Source organism: Haliaeetus albicilla, chromosome 20 (genome assembly GCF_947461875.1).
Source record: "Haliaeetus albicilla chromosome 20, bHalAlb1.1, whole genome shotgun sequence".
Lineage (NCBI taxonomy): Eukaryota > Metazoa > Chordata > Aves > Accipitriformes > Accipitridae > Haliaeetus > Haliaeetus albicilla.
In genome coordinates, this window is record NC_091502.1 from 27,006,568 (window position 1) to 27,023,405 (window position 16,838).

The window sequence follows — 16,838 nt, forward strand, 5'->3', positions numbered from 1 at the left end:
GCCAGTCCTGAAGAAGTCCCAGCTGTGCTCAGCTGAGTGCTGCACTTTCAGAGATGTATGGAGGAACCAGAGAGAGACCGGAGGAGACAGTGATGGATTTATTAAGGGTTTAGAAAACATGAGCTAGGAGGGAGAGGTTGTTTGCTGTCTGTTGTTTGTTTGTCTGCTGGGTTTGTTTATTCCAGAAAAGGGAAGGTCAAAGGGTAATGGATAAGTAAAAAAAATGTTGCTGTCAAGAGGATAACAATGAGGTTTTCCCCTGTGTTTCCTGAGGAAAGACAAGAGGAAGTGTGTTAATTTTGCAAGGAGAAGATTTGAGCTGGCTGCTCTGAAGGGCTTCCCAGTGCTCTGACCAGTGGGCTGGGCAGTGTGGGCAAAAGGGGAAGGCCAGCTCTGAGAGGGCTGGTTCAGCTTTATTTTGGTGTCTCAGCTCCTTCTGGTTTGAGGATGGTTTGAGGAGTAACTTGTTGAGGTACTTTGGGGTGGTGCCTCACTGTTTTGGGTACCACTGCTCTACCAGCATCATACTGTCTTGGCTACTGAGGGATGCTGTGCAGCTGTTGGTACAGAAAGCTTGTCCGGACTGGGTGAAAAACACACCAGTCTGGGTTAGGTCTGCCAAGAAAATGAGTTCAAGGCTGGTAACAGAGGAGGAGGAACTGGATCCACCAGGGGAAGTTCTGGGCTGGAAACCTCAAGCTGTTAGAGACCTCAGGACACTACAGCAGCAGTGCTGGTGGTTGGAGGCTCCTCTGCAGGACAGAAACACCTACCTGCTGGCCAGACCTGTCATTTAGGGAGGTCTGCTGCTTGCCTGGAGCCCAGATCCATGACGTTATGGAAAAATTGCTGAGGCTCATCCAAATTTCCAGCTTCCCATGGCTGTTATCCATGTGGGCATCACTGACTCAGCCAGGGGACACCGTCAGCAGATAAAGATGAATACAGTACCCAAGGTGTGAGGGAGTGGGGACCCACATGTGATCTCCATCCTTCCAGCCAAAGGGAAAAACCCAGACAGGTAACAATTTCCTGGTGCAGATCCTACAGGGGCTGAGTAAGGTGATGCTCTATCATGGAGAAAAACAGAAAGTAAATATGGCCACAGGGACAGCTGGGGCTGCTGCTCTCATAAGATGGGCAAGCTCAGGGGCTGGAGGAAGGCAGGGAAGGTGAACAGCAGTTATGCCTCAGGAAAGCAGATTTTTGTTTGTTTGGAGACTTGCTAGGCAGAATCCTCCGGGAGCAGCCATAGAGCGTTGGGATTCCCAGCAGAGTGGGACTGTTTGTAAAGAAAACTTAAGAACCCAGGATAAGCCGCCATCTTGGGCAGGAAGAACAGTAATTTCAGGGGAAGGCTATTGATAAGTATCTTATCACTGAGCTAAAACACAAAAAGAGAGCACACCACAGGAGTGAGGGCAAATGCATTGCCTGGGCTCATAGGGACACAATCCAGCACACCAAAGCCCAGCTGGAGATAAGGCCGATGAGGGACAATGTGGTAACAAGAAGGGATCCTATGGGTATTCTACTTGTCAAAAAAAGATCAGTGAAAAAGTGACTTCATTGATGGATGGGGAGAACAGCTGGTATTGGATGCTGTGGAAAAGATTGAAGTGCTCAGAACATCCTTTTAGCCTCTGTCTTTACAGACAAAACCATCTCCTAGACCTTGTGTCCCCCAGGATGATTGGGGAAGTAAGTGGAGAGCCCAGGGACCAGCAGGACCACTCAGAGAAGCGGGAGCATTCACATCCATGGAGTCAGATGGATTTCACTGGAGGCTGATGAAGGAGCTGGCTGACATGTTTGCAAAATCACGCTCTATCATCTATGAAAAATTGTGATGATCTGAGTCCCAGACAACCAGAAGAGGCTGAGAAGGTGTGGGCTTGTGGGCAAAGGGATGTTAGATGGGTTGAAAACTAGTGGGACTGCCAGACTCAGAGGGTGGTGATCCATGGCTCTACATCCAGCTGATGGCTGGTAGCAAGGGGAATTGTTGATCCTCAGGGATCAATACTGGGGCTGATATTGTCTGTGACATATATGATGAGACAGAATGCATCTCAGCAAGTCTGAAGGAGTTACTAAGTTAGACGAGGTGACATGATGAATGCAACAGCTTCAATCCACAGGGTCCTTGAGAAACTTGATGGTTGGGTCAACAGAAACCTCTGGGAAGTTCATCAAGTGTGAGGTACTTTGCACCTGGGTCAAAATAAACCCACTCACCCATACAGGCTGGGAATTGCCTGGGTGAGTAGGGACCCACTGAAAAGGATTACGGTGCACACTGAGTTGAAATTAGGCCATCAGAGCACTCTCATAATGAGAAAGGCAAACAACGTGCTGGCCAGCATCAGAAGGATCTTGAGGAAAGTTTTTATCCCCTATACTCAGTCCTGGTGAGCCCACACCTGGGATGTAGTGTGAAGTTTTGGGCTCCCCAGTTCAAGAAGGATGGGGAAAAAATGGAGAGTGCCTGGGGAGGACCTGGGGCACATGGTCAATGGGAAGAGGTTGAGGGAACTGGTTTGTTTAGTCTACCCAAAAGGATGCTAAGGGTGATCTAACACCACCCTACAGCCACCTCAAGGGTAGAAAGAATGGATCTAAACTCTTTTCAGCCACAGCAGACAGCATGACAAGGGGCAACAGCCGTGAGATGTGGTTTGGGCTGTTCAGGCTGGACACTAGGAAAAGCATTTTTCACCAGAAAGGTGGTGCAGCCCTGGCACCAGGGAGGCTGTGGCTTCTCCATCCTTGGAGGTTTTTCTAGGTCAGGTCAAAGTCACAGCTGCCTTCATCTAATGTTGGTGATGGTCTTGCTGACTAGATGACCTCCAGAGGTACCTGTGATCCTGACCCTCAAGACACGACAGTTGAGCTCGTGGGGGTCTCCTACAATGCTATATTTAGTGACTGCTTAAACTGGAGGCTGCATGGTACTGGAGACCAGCCACCATGACCACATTAAAAACATATGTATAAAGACTATCAGCATATGATGAAAAGATGCTGTAGACCACAGATGAATTCGCAAGGGACTGACATGAACAGGGTGATTCAAAAGTGATAACTGCACACAAACAGCTCCCACCCTTGGAGATATTTTCCTCTGGAGCTATCTTTCCCTACAACCAGCTTACTGCCTTTGCTGGAACTGGTGCCACCCACCCAACGTCCTTGCACCTTGCAAAGCCTTCTTGTAGCTGTGGAAATAGCCTTCCCTCCCGTTTTAATTCATCCTGTTGACCCTGTGCAATTCTGACCAGCCCTAAAGGCACTGTTCCGTCTTCAGGTCTGTGACCCCTGGTACTACAAAGTACTGCACAGAAACATCCAGTGCATTCAGTTCCTGGTCTGGACGTCTTTCCTATACCTGCATTGCTGTAGGTTATCTCCTTCAGCCTTCCGGAGCACAAAGGAGCAAGACTGAACAAAGTCAATGGAGTTATGGCCCAGCTGGACCGACTCATGTTAACCTCCCCTATGCAATTTATGGCTGTTGCCTAAGGTATATCCTTAAGTGCTTTGTAAAATCTATTTTAAGCTATCTCCAGGGGAATATTTCCTCTGGGGAAAACCTGGCAAAGCATAACAGCACAGGGTGGATTTTGCTGATGCTACACCTTCCTTTGCTTCTTTTGCTTTCTTTTTTTGCAATCCTCCTACCTGCCTGCCCCTTGCTCTCCATCAAACACTCCTCCTCCTACCTTGGTGCTGAGAACCTTTTCATTTTTCCTGGTTTTTATCTTCCTCCCTGCTGACAGTGGGAGCCAGCCTTTCCAAACTACCTCTTTTTAATCTTCTCTTGCAGGCCAGTCCCTTTCAACAGTGTTCTTAAAGAGTACAGAGGAGGGGAAGGGGAAAAAAGTGGTTTTATTTCTCTTTATAGAAACTCCAGCCCAAATTAATGGCAATTACCACAGCAAAAGCATAATAACAGGTCTATAGCTGGCCACAAAGCTAAGACACACTGTTTGCAATTGCCTAGGATGCTTACCCACAGGGAACTCTCTTCAGCTGGAGGGGTAACAAGGAAAGGAAGAATTCAGGCTGTACTGGCTTGTGCATTGCCTGAGAAAAATCTCTGTGTGATGTGATCGAAGTTTTCCAAGTGGAAAATGGATGTAGAGTCCTGACCCCAGCCGTGAGAACAGGCTGTGTTGGGAATGAGCTGGCCAGGCCATCCTGCGGGTTCCTTCTGCATCCACCTTGAGCCCAGCAGACCTGGCCATCAGTCCAGTCAGATGGCCAAGGGATGGTGCAGCCTGCCTGCCGCCTGAAATAGCACTGTGAATCCAAGGGAGGTAATTGAACTCACTGTTTATTTTTGCATGATGCTGTTTGTGAACAAACTTACAAGACAAATTGCTGTGTAAGGGATTTTTTTTCCTCTTTTCTCCTCCTTTCTATAAGTAGCACCACTGCTTTGGTAATCAAGAGGATTAAGAAACAGCTGATGCAATCTGGAGGGCTTCCAGAAAGGCTGCACGGTCATCCCTCTGAGGGTCTCCCTCTGACTTGTAACAGGAGAAGTCTAGTGCTATGCTGTCTGCTTTGCAAGAGCACAGCTACCCCCTGAGCCCGTCCCTACCACTGCCCAACAGCCCGGCATGGCAGACCCAGCAGCACAGGATGAGCAAAGGGTCAGCAGCGATTTTGCAGAAGAATTGCACTGGCAGACCAAAATACAGAGCCCAGGACTCCTTGGACCTGTGCAGTGGCCACCAGCCAGGCTGGTGCTGCTCTGGTCCCCATGTGAAGTCAGCTGTCCTAATGGTAGGGAGGCGCAGCCTTTCTGACTTTATAAAGTCATTCTGCAACCCCATCCAGGGGTATTCCTGGCAAAGCACGTTGCAGGTCTCGACTTTTCACGCCATACAAAATGAATTGTGTTGTTATTACTTTGCCATAGTTTGGAAAGCACCCTGGAGCAACTTGAGGTTGTGCTGAACAAGGCAGGAAACGGTCTGTGAGCTGAGGGCTTGTGCTTAGCCAGGAAAGAACCTTCTTCTCCGCTGGATGCCACAAATTTATGGGCTGCCAAGAGCTGGAGGGACAACTGTGAACATTGTGGACTGTCTCTTCCCTACTCCTGTCCAAAGAACCTCATTCCTATTCCGCACCTGCTAACAGTCTGGTTTAGAGACAGATGCTACCTAGTCATGGCTTGAAAACCAAGAATAGTGCAAAACTCTTCCAGATTTGGCTTTCCGATGCTCATGGTGAGCATATGCTACCCATCCTCCCTTGAATGGGTCCACCTACATCTCTTCAGCATCCACTCTCACGGCTGTCTTCCAACACCTTCTTTTGAGGCATAAGTCACTTCTGTGTGTAGGTACCTGTGAACAGGGCTGTAGACTCTCTTAACCATCTCCTCAATGAACAAAAGGCACTGCACAAAAACGATGCAAAAAAACCCCCAAACCTAAAAAAATAAAATAAAATTAGTCTCTCACTTTGAAGTATGTTAATTGGGTCTCTCAAAATGGCTGGGCAAACAGTCTGGTGAAATATCTAAACCAGCCACTTAACCACTGGCCTTTCCACCCTCCCTCACCATACATCTCTACACACCCCAGATCTTACCATAGGATATTTGCCAGGGTGTGAGGAGTTCATGAACATTCTTCACTGTGTATTTCTTTTCTACTCTGCATATTTGGGCTGAACTTAGAAGTTTTGGTTTCTCTACTGAACTCCATTCTGGAGCCAAAAATTACAAGTTACCCAATGGTCTGTGGTTGCAAACTGATGGTATGAGACCAGCAACACAATTTGTGCTTGGGTGGAAAGGAGCCCTGAGATGGGAAGAATGCAGAAAAATGAGGCAGCTGCACCAAAATAACACCAGACTCAACTTTCACCCCATAATTACAGCTGCATCTGACAGTAACCCCTTCAAGGAGCACAGCAAGGCTGTTTGGCTCTGTGGTCAAATGGCTTAGTCACGAGCTCTGCCCAGTCTGCAAGAGGGCTGGGTTCAATCTTCCTTTCTGGTCCTGCATCCCTGGGACAAGTACTGATAATGCAAAAATAAGATTTATTATTATTATTGCTGCAAAATGTGGCCATGCTGCCAAAGCGCTACAAGTCTGCAGGTATTGGAATTTCTCTCCTGGGCTGGACCTGCAGCTCCTTTTGATGTCCTCCCCTCCCCAGCATCCTCATCCCTGCCCCTCACCATCAAAGCAGCATCTACACAGCAGCTGGGTGAAGCATGTGAATCAGTCCTTGCAGTGGTCCACAGCCTGGGACAAAAATCCCATCAATGTCAGCTGGAGCTGGATGAAGCCTTCAAGGAAGAGAGACCATCTAACACCATGAGAGCAAAAGGAATGAGCACAACTGACATTTTGGGGGCAAGGACAGACCATCATTCATGGAGATGTATGGGTTCAGTACAAACCCATTTCTTAAAAATGATTTATTACAAAAAACCACAAAACCCTTCAGCTATATGGTTAAAGCTCAGTGCTGGCATCACTGAGACTGTCAGCAGGAACAAATGCTTTGGAGGACATAAATCCAGAAGACTTCAGTGTCCAAAGGTTAATGTGTGTGGACTAATCCACGTGAAGGAGCAAGCTGCACCATTGAGGCGGAGGAGGAGGCGTAGAACAGCATATGGACAGACTCTCACAGCAGTACAGAAGTAGTACATCCCACCCAGAAGATTAGGAAGCAGCCCCATCATCTGTGACTCCAAGAATCCATCCTTCACAGTTCAAGTGTTGGGTGATTCACATGGCTTCACTTCCCCGGATATGGATCGCAATTCACATTTTTGGTGTCACACTTTGGATTCTGGGACCTTTATGGAGTTTCCTGCCAGTTTCTCCTTCTCTGGGTCTGTCTTTGTCTCTGCTGCATTGCTGGCTTCCCTCTCCTGCCGTCTGAGAATCACATACACGGTCACGAAGCACAGGAAAGCGCCCACCTCAAAGAAAAACTGGAGACCAAGATACCTGTGGTGTGGAAACACAGTAAATCAGGGTAGCAAGGGTGTTCCTATGTGCACCCAGCACCAACACCCAATGTCCCCAGGCACCCAGCAGACACCGAACATGGGGATGGGCTCCTTGGTCACATTCAGCAGTGGGCAAGCAACTGCTGCAAGCCTGGGTCCTGAGAAGGGGGGCAGAAAGAGGAGGAGTAGCTATCAAGATGCACTTCTCTTTGGTGTTACTTTAAGAGATCATACCTCCTGGTAAGAAGGAGGCATATAAAAACATGTCTTGGGGTTGAGGGTGAATAGGACTTGCTGCAGCTACTGGTCAGCGAGTCATTCAACAATGAGGATGGAAGACCACCTACAGCTGCCTTCTAGCCTCCCCACAGTGCCCAGGCTGGATTTGGTGTCTTCTGCCTGTTGAGCTGGGCCATTCTGTTGCAAGGCACCCTGCATGGACCCTGCACCACCTCACAGGCATCTTTGAGGCTGGGGTCACCCCTGCTGCTGCATTACCTCCACGCAGAAGGCGTCAGGACAGGCTGCTTGTGTCTATGCTGGTAAAATGAGTAATCATAGCATCACACAACAGCCCAGGTTGGAAGAGACCTCAGAAGATCATCTGGCCCAACATTTCATGGAAAAGGGAGCCTAGATGAGATTATCTAGCATTTTGTCCACTCACACCTTGAAAATCTTCAGTGATGAAGACTCTACCATGTCGCTGGGGAGGTTTGTCCGGTGAACAATTGTTCTCACTATAATGCAAGGAGTGCTTCTGGAAGTGTACCTCTGGTCTATAGCAGCAAGATAGCATGGTCCTTGGCAGGGTTTGGCTTGTGCCAATGACTTTCCAAACCATTCCTGGGCACTGCTGAGAGTCCGCACGGGCCAGGAGGACGCGAGCGTCCCTGTTTGCTTACCATGGCATATACAACAACTTATCCCATGTCGGAGGTGGCCTGATGCCACGTTCTCCCTGGATTTCCCTCTGCACCCTCAGCCCTTATCCTGACCGCTCATCCCTACCTTTGCCTGAAGAGGTTATTGTCGTAGTATCTGCAGGCTGCCTTCCTGTCGCACTTCTTCTCCCAGAAGATGCAGGTCGTGTCAATGGCGCTGCCGTACAGAACGGGGCCCGGCATCCACGCTGGAAGCAGAGGGTCAGAGGGGGCTTTGTTATGGTATGGGAGTTCCTCTGCTGGGACCGACCCAGTACTGGTTACTTTCCCATGTGCTAAGGGGGTGGAAAGGGGCTGGGGATGGTCGTCTTTGCTGTGGCCCATGAAGCCACTGGTCCTGCACAGCATGCCAAGGGCTGGCTGTGTGTTTGCACTCCACCAAGATGCAAGATGGTACTTTCTCTCTTTGATAAGGGACCATCGCTCATCCCAGGAATGATGCTCACCTCCTTCATGCATTGTGCATATACGCTCCTTCCCACGACTGCCATGGCATGTTCTCAGGGCCTCCAGGTGAACATGAATATTCACCATAGGAAAAATAACTAGCGGGATCACAGGATGTGGTTTGCAGCCACCTTGATACGCTGGAGGCGAACATGGCAGTATCTGCACACAGCCAAGGGCTGTCCTCCTGGACCTAAACATATTTCCTCCCCTCTTTTATTTAGCTGCATAGATGTACTCCCACACAGATGCCTTTTCCCCTCCCACCACGTGCAGCGCCCCCAGACCCTGCAAGACAGCATCTTTCCCTGGCTTTGGTCAGTCTGAATCTCTGCATAAACAGCACTTCTGTAGCCCTGGGGCTGCTCAGGGATGAAATCCCTACAAATCCCCAAGTTGCCATGATTTTCCAGGATGGCATTTCAACACGTTTTAATTTACCTAAAACTCTCAGCAGCATGAACTGTATTCCAACTGCAAACGATTTGTCTTCAGGCTGGATGCTCCTGAAAAACAAAATGGAAAGTGTGCCCGCTGGCATTTCTGCAAAGATGGATGTTTCCTTTCCTGGCATCGCACGAAGCTTACAGCACTTCACCCAAAAAGTCATCCTTCAACCCAACCACCAAGGGCCCCAGGCAGTTCCTGTTTACATCAGCAAAAATGATGAAGTTTCATTCATTAGGGCTATAAGCTTTCCACAGCCTTTTCTTGGCCTGAAAAACCTACCAAACTCCATAAGAGACAGGGAGGAGCTCAGCTAAGTATTTTTGCTTTTAATTTAAAGAATCTGTATGAGTAAAACACAAACAGAAACCAATATAGCTGCTGGCTCTGCCAAACACAAGCAATACAAGGGATGCTTTTTGTAACTGAAAGAGAAAAGTGATTTACCTGTTGAGGAAGTGGCTTTTTTTTGAGGTGGGATGACCCAGTGTCTATTTTGGTGGTACCCCAGTTTTCTGAAATAAATATTTCAGGCTGTGGATCCTGCTGGGGTCACACATGGGAGAGGACTGGGTGGCAGAGGACCTCCAGGTCAGCACACCTCAGGGAATTCAGTTTCCCTTTCCTCTCTGACTGCCTGGTCCACACATAGCTCATTCGTGGCATAAAATGTGATTTAATAACGCCTGGGAGGCAAGGTAAAAACAGGTTTTGACCACAGCTTTTCCCTAAAAAGCAACTGTTTGGAGTGCTTTGACCACAGAAAAGTGCTTGGAAATATCATTTATAGACCGACACAGAGATTGTCCCATGGCTTTCCTCTCTCCCGCAGCACAGCCTCAGCCTCTCCTGCCCATCCCAGGCTCCAGCCCCACCAGCCCGGGGCTCGTGTTGAGGCTGGCTCCAGCCTGCCGCTGCCTGCTCCGCAGGCACCTTTCCAAGGGTGTGGGAAACGAGAGTCCTAATTGCTTCTCTGCACTGGGAAGGGAGGCTGTGCTCAAGTGAGATCCATCAGAAGGAAAGAAGATAATTAAACTTCTTAACACAGAGCTGCGTCAAAAAGTGCCACAGTACTGCCGTGCTAAATTAATGCTGAGTTAATGGTGCATCTCGTTACTGAGGTATCAGCTGTGGGTGGGGAGAAGGAACAGGATGGCTGTTGGATCTGAAGGTTGTGCTGAAACTAGGAATGGGGGGTGCTGAGGGCAACGTGGGGTTCCAGTGAGCCCCACAGCCCTGTTGGTGGGTGGAGGTGGCGTGGGGGCCTGGCACGGCATGATACCCACGCACCCACCGCCTGCTCCTTGCCTGAGCCTGTTGGTGAACACCACATTGCCTGCAAGAGCAATTGGCCTTGCAGCACTGGTGGTTCCATGATAAAGCCTCCAGCAGCCTGAAATCTCCACTTGCTGCTTAACTCTGCAGGGATCAGCGGGAACAGCCAAAGAGACCTTGGGAAAGCCTTTGTAGTGTTAGGGTAGCAGGAGCTCTGTTAGTGCAGGGTCTTCAGGAGCAAGTCCCGAAGGTCTCCCCTGCTTCAACATTTGAGACTAGATACTCGATGTTTCTGTCCTGCCCAGCCATGCCAGGTCTTTACTAACAAAGCACAGCCTGCTCCCGAGCCAGACATAGCCTACAAGATGGACAACCGCATGCACTGCCAGATGACAGGAGCAGGGAAGCCCTGTTCCCCATTCCCTGCACCAACCCATGCAAAACCTATGTAAAAGCAACAGGAGGAACTGGGCATCAGGTACAATACAGGGCTGACTTAACCCTTCAGTCCCTCAGCTAGAGAAAACCTTCCTCCTTCATTCAAGGGCCCTTTGGTTTTCCAAATGTCACCTCTGGATGCCTTTTCTGGTTGCACCGAGACCACGGTCAACAGCAGAATAATTGCTGGAGGTGACATTGATATGTCCCCCTCTCAAGGGAAGGTGAACCTCCAGGGTGGAACGCAGTGGATATACATGAAATCTGTTCCATAATAATTCCCTAAGCACCATAACCTGCAACCTTAGATGTTAGCAATGCCAGGGGAGCTTGGTATGCTGACTCGAAGAGAAACAACACGGAGGGTGGAGCAAAGTGGAAATACCACAGCCAGGCTCTCTGATATCACCACAGGGGTGGGGAACTGGAACTACTGGAACAAGAATGGAAGGTCCCTGCATTAAATCCACTGAGGCAAGGAGGTGAAACAATGGGGTTCTGACAACGCTATTGCCTTACTTCTGATTTATATCATAAGTAAATGCGCAGTTCTGGAGTAGTCACACACAAAATGAGGTCCCCTGGGTGAACTTTGTTCGTTATAATTTCATTATAATGCCAAAACACACCTCCATCCCAAAGGCTACCCGCCTTCAAGGTGCGACCACCTCTCACTGAGTATGTGCTCTGAATTTTCTCTAGCATATACCTTTAAAAGTAAAGCAAGGAGATTTTATATCATGGGTACATATAACTAGAGTCACTCAAGCTCCACCTAAAAATAAGAAAATAGTATAAAAGGGCTTAAGAGAGGAAGAATACTAGGGAAGATGCCATCATAAACAAGTCAGGAGGACACTGCTGACTTCTGGGATCAGATGATGGGCTGAACCTCTCTTCCCCCCCATAGGGATGCCTATTGGGTAAGATTAGAACACTTAGTTATACCGAGTGGTTCCCCAGGAAACTTAGAAATCCCTAGAGAGTTTTTCTATAATTTAGCATGCTTGTAGTCAACTGTATTCCTGGTACTTGCATGTGATTTTTAGACAGTGTATTTATCACCAGCAATCCAAATGACTCTGTACTTCTGTTGCTTTAATAAACTGTACTGTTCATTAAAATCTAGCCATGATAGTTTGTTGAATGCAACCAAACTTCTTAAATCTGGCCATGATAGTTCGCTGAATGTGACTAGATTGAAAGTGTATTACGCTGTTTTTGCATCTGTAGTCGTGGTAATTCAATATATATAGAACACAATCGGACTTACAGCGGTGAACTGGACATCACTCAGAAACTAAACCTAGCCACCCCCAACCCCTCTGATATCTGAGGACAAGCTGGAATGAAAGGAGGTTTATTTTCTGCCAAACTTCTTTATCATTTAACGCAACACCAACCCAATCTGCTCACCTGAGGATGAGCATGAAGGACGGCGTGTGGGACGTGCTGGCAAGGATCCCGGCCAGGCAAGACAGAACCACAAAGGGCAGGAAGAGGTGGGAGCAGCCGGTGCCGCAGGTCCCGGGCTTGGCGAACCCCGCGAGCCCGTTTTCGGAGATGCAGCTGCAGTTGGTGTAGTTCTGCAAAGAGGAGAGAAAACCCAGAGGCTGCTCATCTGCTCAAGGCTATGGAGATACCAGGGATAGCTGCCAGCTGTCAGAGGCAGGGAGGGGGTTTAGGTTTTGTCTGTAAATAATTAGCAGTAATTAGCACTCAACACTTCGGGGAGCAAGGGAAAAAAAAAAAGAAACATATACAATGAAGCTGGCTGGGGATAACAGACTGGGTGGATGAGGAAACACATATTCCCATCCCCACTTCCAGCCTCCAACATGCTGCCACCTCTGAAAGGAGGTCCCGGTCCCACCAGGTCCCACGGGCATCGTTAGATGTCACACAAGTGAGCACACACAGCTGATGGGGAAGCTGGGACCGCTGCGGTAGCTTGGTTCATCTACAGCGGTACCTTGGTTCATCTCTCTGTGCTTCCAGAGACACCTGGAAGTGCTCCCAACCCAGATGCATCCTTGCCTCGTTGGTGTGAGACCCAGTAATGCCTCCCTACACCCCGCAGCAATCCTTCTATGCTTGTGCTTCCAGTCCTGTGTTTCACGCCTGTTGTGCACTGAAGATGCTTACACACAGATTTATTTCAATGTCATCATTTGCCAGCTGAACGCTTTGGCATCCTGTGTAAATCTGGACTCTTGGCATGGAAAAGTCTCACCCACAGCTGATAAAACATTCAAGCCTGATGTGAGCTTACTCGCCTGTATTATGTCTTTTGGAGGAAATCTCCAGGGGAGCAGCCTGGGCTCCATCACCTGCACCCAGCTTGTCTCCTGCTGTGAGACCCTTCATCCAGGGGCTACGCGTAGAGCAGAGCTGGCAATCAAAGCCAGAGCCTAAGCTCAGGGAGTATTAAATCAGAAAACACCTGCTAGGGGAAAATGCAGAACCTCACCTTTGAGAGAGGGTCATAAATAACTGGCACAGCGTTAGCAAAGGAAAGATGCCCCAGGGCGAGGGATATGGATTTTTTTCTTTTTCTCCAGATTTTAGTCCCAATTCTCTTTTGTTTAAACAAGAAACCTCTTTTTTTTTGGAAGAGACCTTTAAATAAAATGAGCATGATCTCATTGCTGCCAGAGAGGGACAAATTCACAGTGGGATGGCAGTTTGCAGAAGGGTGATCCCAGAGGCAGGAGCAGACCAGGGTGTCCCAACTCCACATTCCCACATCACTGCCTGGGGAAATGGCACGGCTGATGCCCATAAAAGAGACCCACAAGGAACTGCTCCCGGCTGAGAACACAGGGGGAGATCTGGGATGAAAGGGGACACAATCCCTCCTCCCACCTCTAGGAAAGAGGATTTAATATTTTAAATTAAGACTGGGATTTATCTTCTTCAGCCATCTGAAATGAACTAAACTAAACTCATCATCTGGGTTCCTTTTGCAGTCATGGAGGGAGAGGTGGGTCTCCAGAGGACCCACCACAGATGAGTGCCTACAATAGCTGAGATTAATTTGGGCCAAAGCAGTTAACAAAAATGCAATTAGATAAATTAAAACTCGCTTGATGTGTGCGAGCACCGCCTTTTACAGAGAATCTGAGTCGTGACATTGAGGGGCCTCGCACAAAGCTGAATGGAGGCAAAGGGCTGGAGGTGCATGCAGTGGAAGCACAAGGCCGGGCTCTGCTCCTTTCGCTCAAAACCTCGGAGGATTTTAGAGCAGGGAGCAAGACCCCAGCTGCAAAAACCTCCGAGCAATGGGGACAAGCCACAAAGCCACCGGTGGCCCGTCTCTCTGACATGCGTCATCCAGGCAGCAGTGCCACGAGGCTGACGCAGCACAAGGGCTGGGAAAAACCACCTGGTGAAGCAGGGAGCGGAGAATAACCGCGGGCAGTCCTGAAACCGGGGCTGTGGTTTCTGGGCAGGGATGGGCTGCTGGATGGCACACGGCCAGCTCCAGGCTTTTGAGGACTGTGCATCAAACATCCCCACCATTTAGTACCATTTAGTAATTGTTTTCTTAAGAGAGAAAGCTGCTCACATCAAACTCTGCCTGATGCTGTCTTATTTCTTCTTTTTTTCCCCGGCTGGGACCTGCTGGTACCCTAAATTTTTGGGGTGTGTGCTGGCCAGCTCAGATCCAACCTGGCTGGCAGTAGAGGGATGTCCCTGCTCCTATCCGTGGCCATGCACGATGAGAGCAGAGCGGGGTTCAGAAACCCAGGAGCCCCATGGCACGGAGATTCCCACAGTCCTGGGGGAGCCCCTGTGGCCACCTCACTTCAACAAGTCACACTGGACCTGAACAAGTAGCAAATCACTAAAAGGCTGTCACTGCAAGGTCCTGCAAAGTTGGCAGGGTCCTTCCTTCTGTTGCCCATGAAATTTGTGGACATCGGGCAATGCAAAGAGCAAATCGCTTTCAGTGTAGAAGAGCTTTCAAGTGAGAGTGTTAAAACCGAGCTCGCACTCTGCAAGCCTCCTCTGGAAGGGCTGCAGCAAAGCTGAGCACAAAATTGTAGGTTTTCTTGCACACCAAGAGGGTTTCTAGCAACCCAGGCATTTGGGACATGGAAAGCAGTAGGCAGTGAGTGCCACACGTCTCTGCACTGGCAAAGAGATGCTGAAAATGGTAAGAAATGTGTAATATAGCAGAGAAAACAGGAGCCAGAAGAATGCCGTAAAATGCAATAATTTCTTTTTTCCTTTCCTGCAACAGGTAATACCCCAAACCAGAGGGGGACTGAGGCTGCTCTGCGGACACCTGAGCTCAGCTCCTAGTCCAGCATGATAAAGGAGCAAAGCTCAGCATCTGTAGCCACATCACTGTGTGCCATGAACCTCCCGTCCCAGGGCAATGCAACGTGCTCCAGCTACTACATGCTGGCACATGGCTTGGCATTTTTAACAACATGTTGAGATACAGTCCCTATGTGGAAGAAGCTCTCACACAAATTTAGTCAAGATGCAACAGTAGGTGGAAAGAAGATTCAGCAAATTATCTCAGCGCTAAAGGAAGAGCTTATGCTGGCTTTACCAAGTAGCGTTTGCATGGCACCATCAAGGGAGACCTGATTTTGTTGTAGCTTGTGGCTACACATAATAATACCTATAATGAATGCAGGTGTGGGTCACGTTCAAGAGCACAGCATGTTAAAGGGCTGGAGGCATCTCTGAGGAGGAAGAAGCAGTTGAAAAGGATCTGCTGTACAGAAGGCAGGCACAGGGATGCAGAAAAGCACATTTGGGACTAAGCTCTGGCAGAAAACATAGTAAAGTGAAGTGTTGTTAATTAACAAAATGCTGCTAAAAAGTGCCCAGACAGTCCCATGCTGCCATTGTATCCTGTGCCAAGAACACAGCAGAAAACTACTCACCCTATATGGATTGCTAACATTTTTCAGATAGGTATTTGAATTGGCAAAGATTTCCTTACTCTTTATTTGTTGAACTGTATTGCCTGGAGACGCAACAGACAATTGGCACTGGGAAAACTCAGTCCTACTGGAGTTTTGGTGACAGGTGGGAAGCAGCAGAGGAGAGAGAAGCAGACGGAAGCAAAATAACCCTGCCAGGTCTGCAAATCAAGGGAAAGCCAAGAGCAAACCCCATTTCTCTAGCCCTCACATAAGGACTCTCCCACTAAATAATCCTCTCATGCAGACACTTGGCTTGACAACTGGTACTTATGGCGAGAATGCACACTGCAACTTGATTATGACTTTTTAAACTGCAAATCTGCAGGCTGAAAGGTGGAATAACATTGCTCTAACGAGGCCCTCCTAGAGCATGCAGTGAAGGTCTGCTAAATGTCGGTGCTATGTGTACTGTGCAATGTCCCTCCAGGCTTGGCTTGCCCAGAGCATACAGAGTTGCTCCCTGAGCCCCCAAAAGCAGGACTTACCTTCCCTCTCTTCATCCCTATACACAGCCTATAGATGTAGCATAACTAAAGCAAGTTATATGACGGAAACACCTAGGCTGCTTCTACAACTGTAGGCAGCAGTTGAGCATTTTCAGCTGGTATTTGCCCCCCAGTCTGCAGAAGGGCAGTTTGGACCAATTACAGATTTGCATTTTGCTTCCGGAAAAATAAATAAATAATTTATTCATTATAATTTATAAATAATTCATAAATAATTTATTCATTCTGAGCAGTATTTTAGGTCAAGTCCAAGCAAATGCTGTTGGGTGAGCAGTCTGGGTGATACCTGCTGCAAGACATCGAGGTATGTGAAGACGTGCACCACCTGCATTGATATTTTGCCTTCACAACCCTGCGAAATGGAAACACTCGGACTTCCAGTTTCAGAGAACTTTGGGCATGTGATGCCTAAATTGGGTGCCTGGTTTCCGTAGGTCCCTATTCAAGGAACACAGATGGGGCAATTCACAGCAGAAGCCTGGAGGTGGGCTGACTCACCCCATGGAGAAAACATCCCTGGTGTACAAGAGTCATCCATGGACTCGGGGTCATGCTAGGTGTTGTGATTAGCCCTTCCCATACTACACGTCCTCCTGTCCCGCCACAAGAAACACAGCTAAGAAAGGTGACCTTGTTGGTCATCATCGTTTAGGGGTGAAGGGAAAGCAGAAGGTCCTTGCATCATCTACTCCAGCTGCTGGGTAGTATGGGAGATACTGAAGATAGGGTTTGTGGAGCAAACCCTGACCTGGGGTGGAGCAGCGGATGAGGAAGGACACCATGACATCCTAAAAGGCTGGATGCCTGAAAGGTTTCTCATTGCTGCCTTGGCCAAGGATCTGTACTGGCA

General features: G+C 48.6%; 1 protein-coding gene across 1 annotated transcript in view; it reads right to left on the reverse strand.

The window, feature by feature from the left end:
• Positions 1–6,394: 6,394 nt before the first annotated feature.
• Positions 6,395–16,838, reverse strand: part of SLCO2B1 (solute carrier organic anion transporter family member 2B1) — a 60,088-nt gene continuing 49,644 nt past the window's right edge. The window contains exons 12-15 of the mRNA XM_009925857.2: positions 11,953–12,122; positions 8,818–8,882; positions 7,997–8,117; positions 6,395–6,983 (exon numbers count right to left, since the gene is read on the reverse strand). Of these exons, the coding sequence (XP_009924159.1) occupies positions 6,809–6,983; positions 7,997–8,117; positions 8,818–8,882; positions 11,953–12,122 (531 nt within the window). The 3' untranslated portion in view covers positions 6,395–6,808. The remainder of the gene's footprint in view (positions 6,984–7,996; positions 8,118–8,817; positions 8,883–11,952; positions 12,123–16,838) is intronic.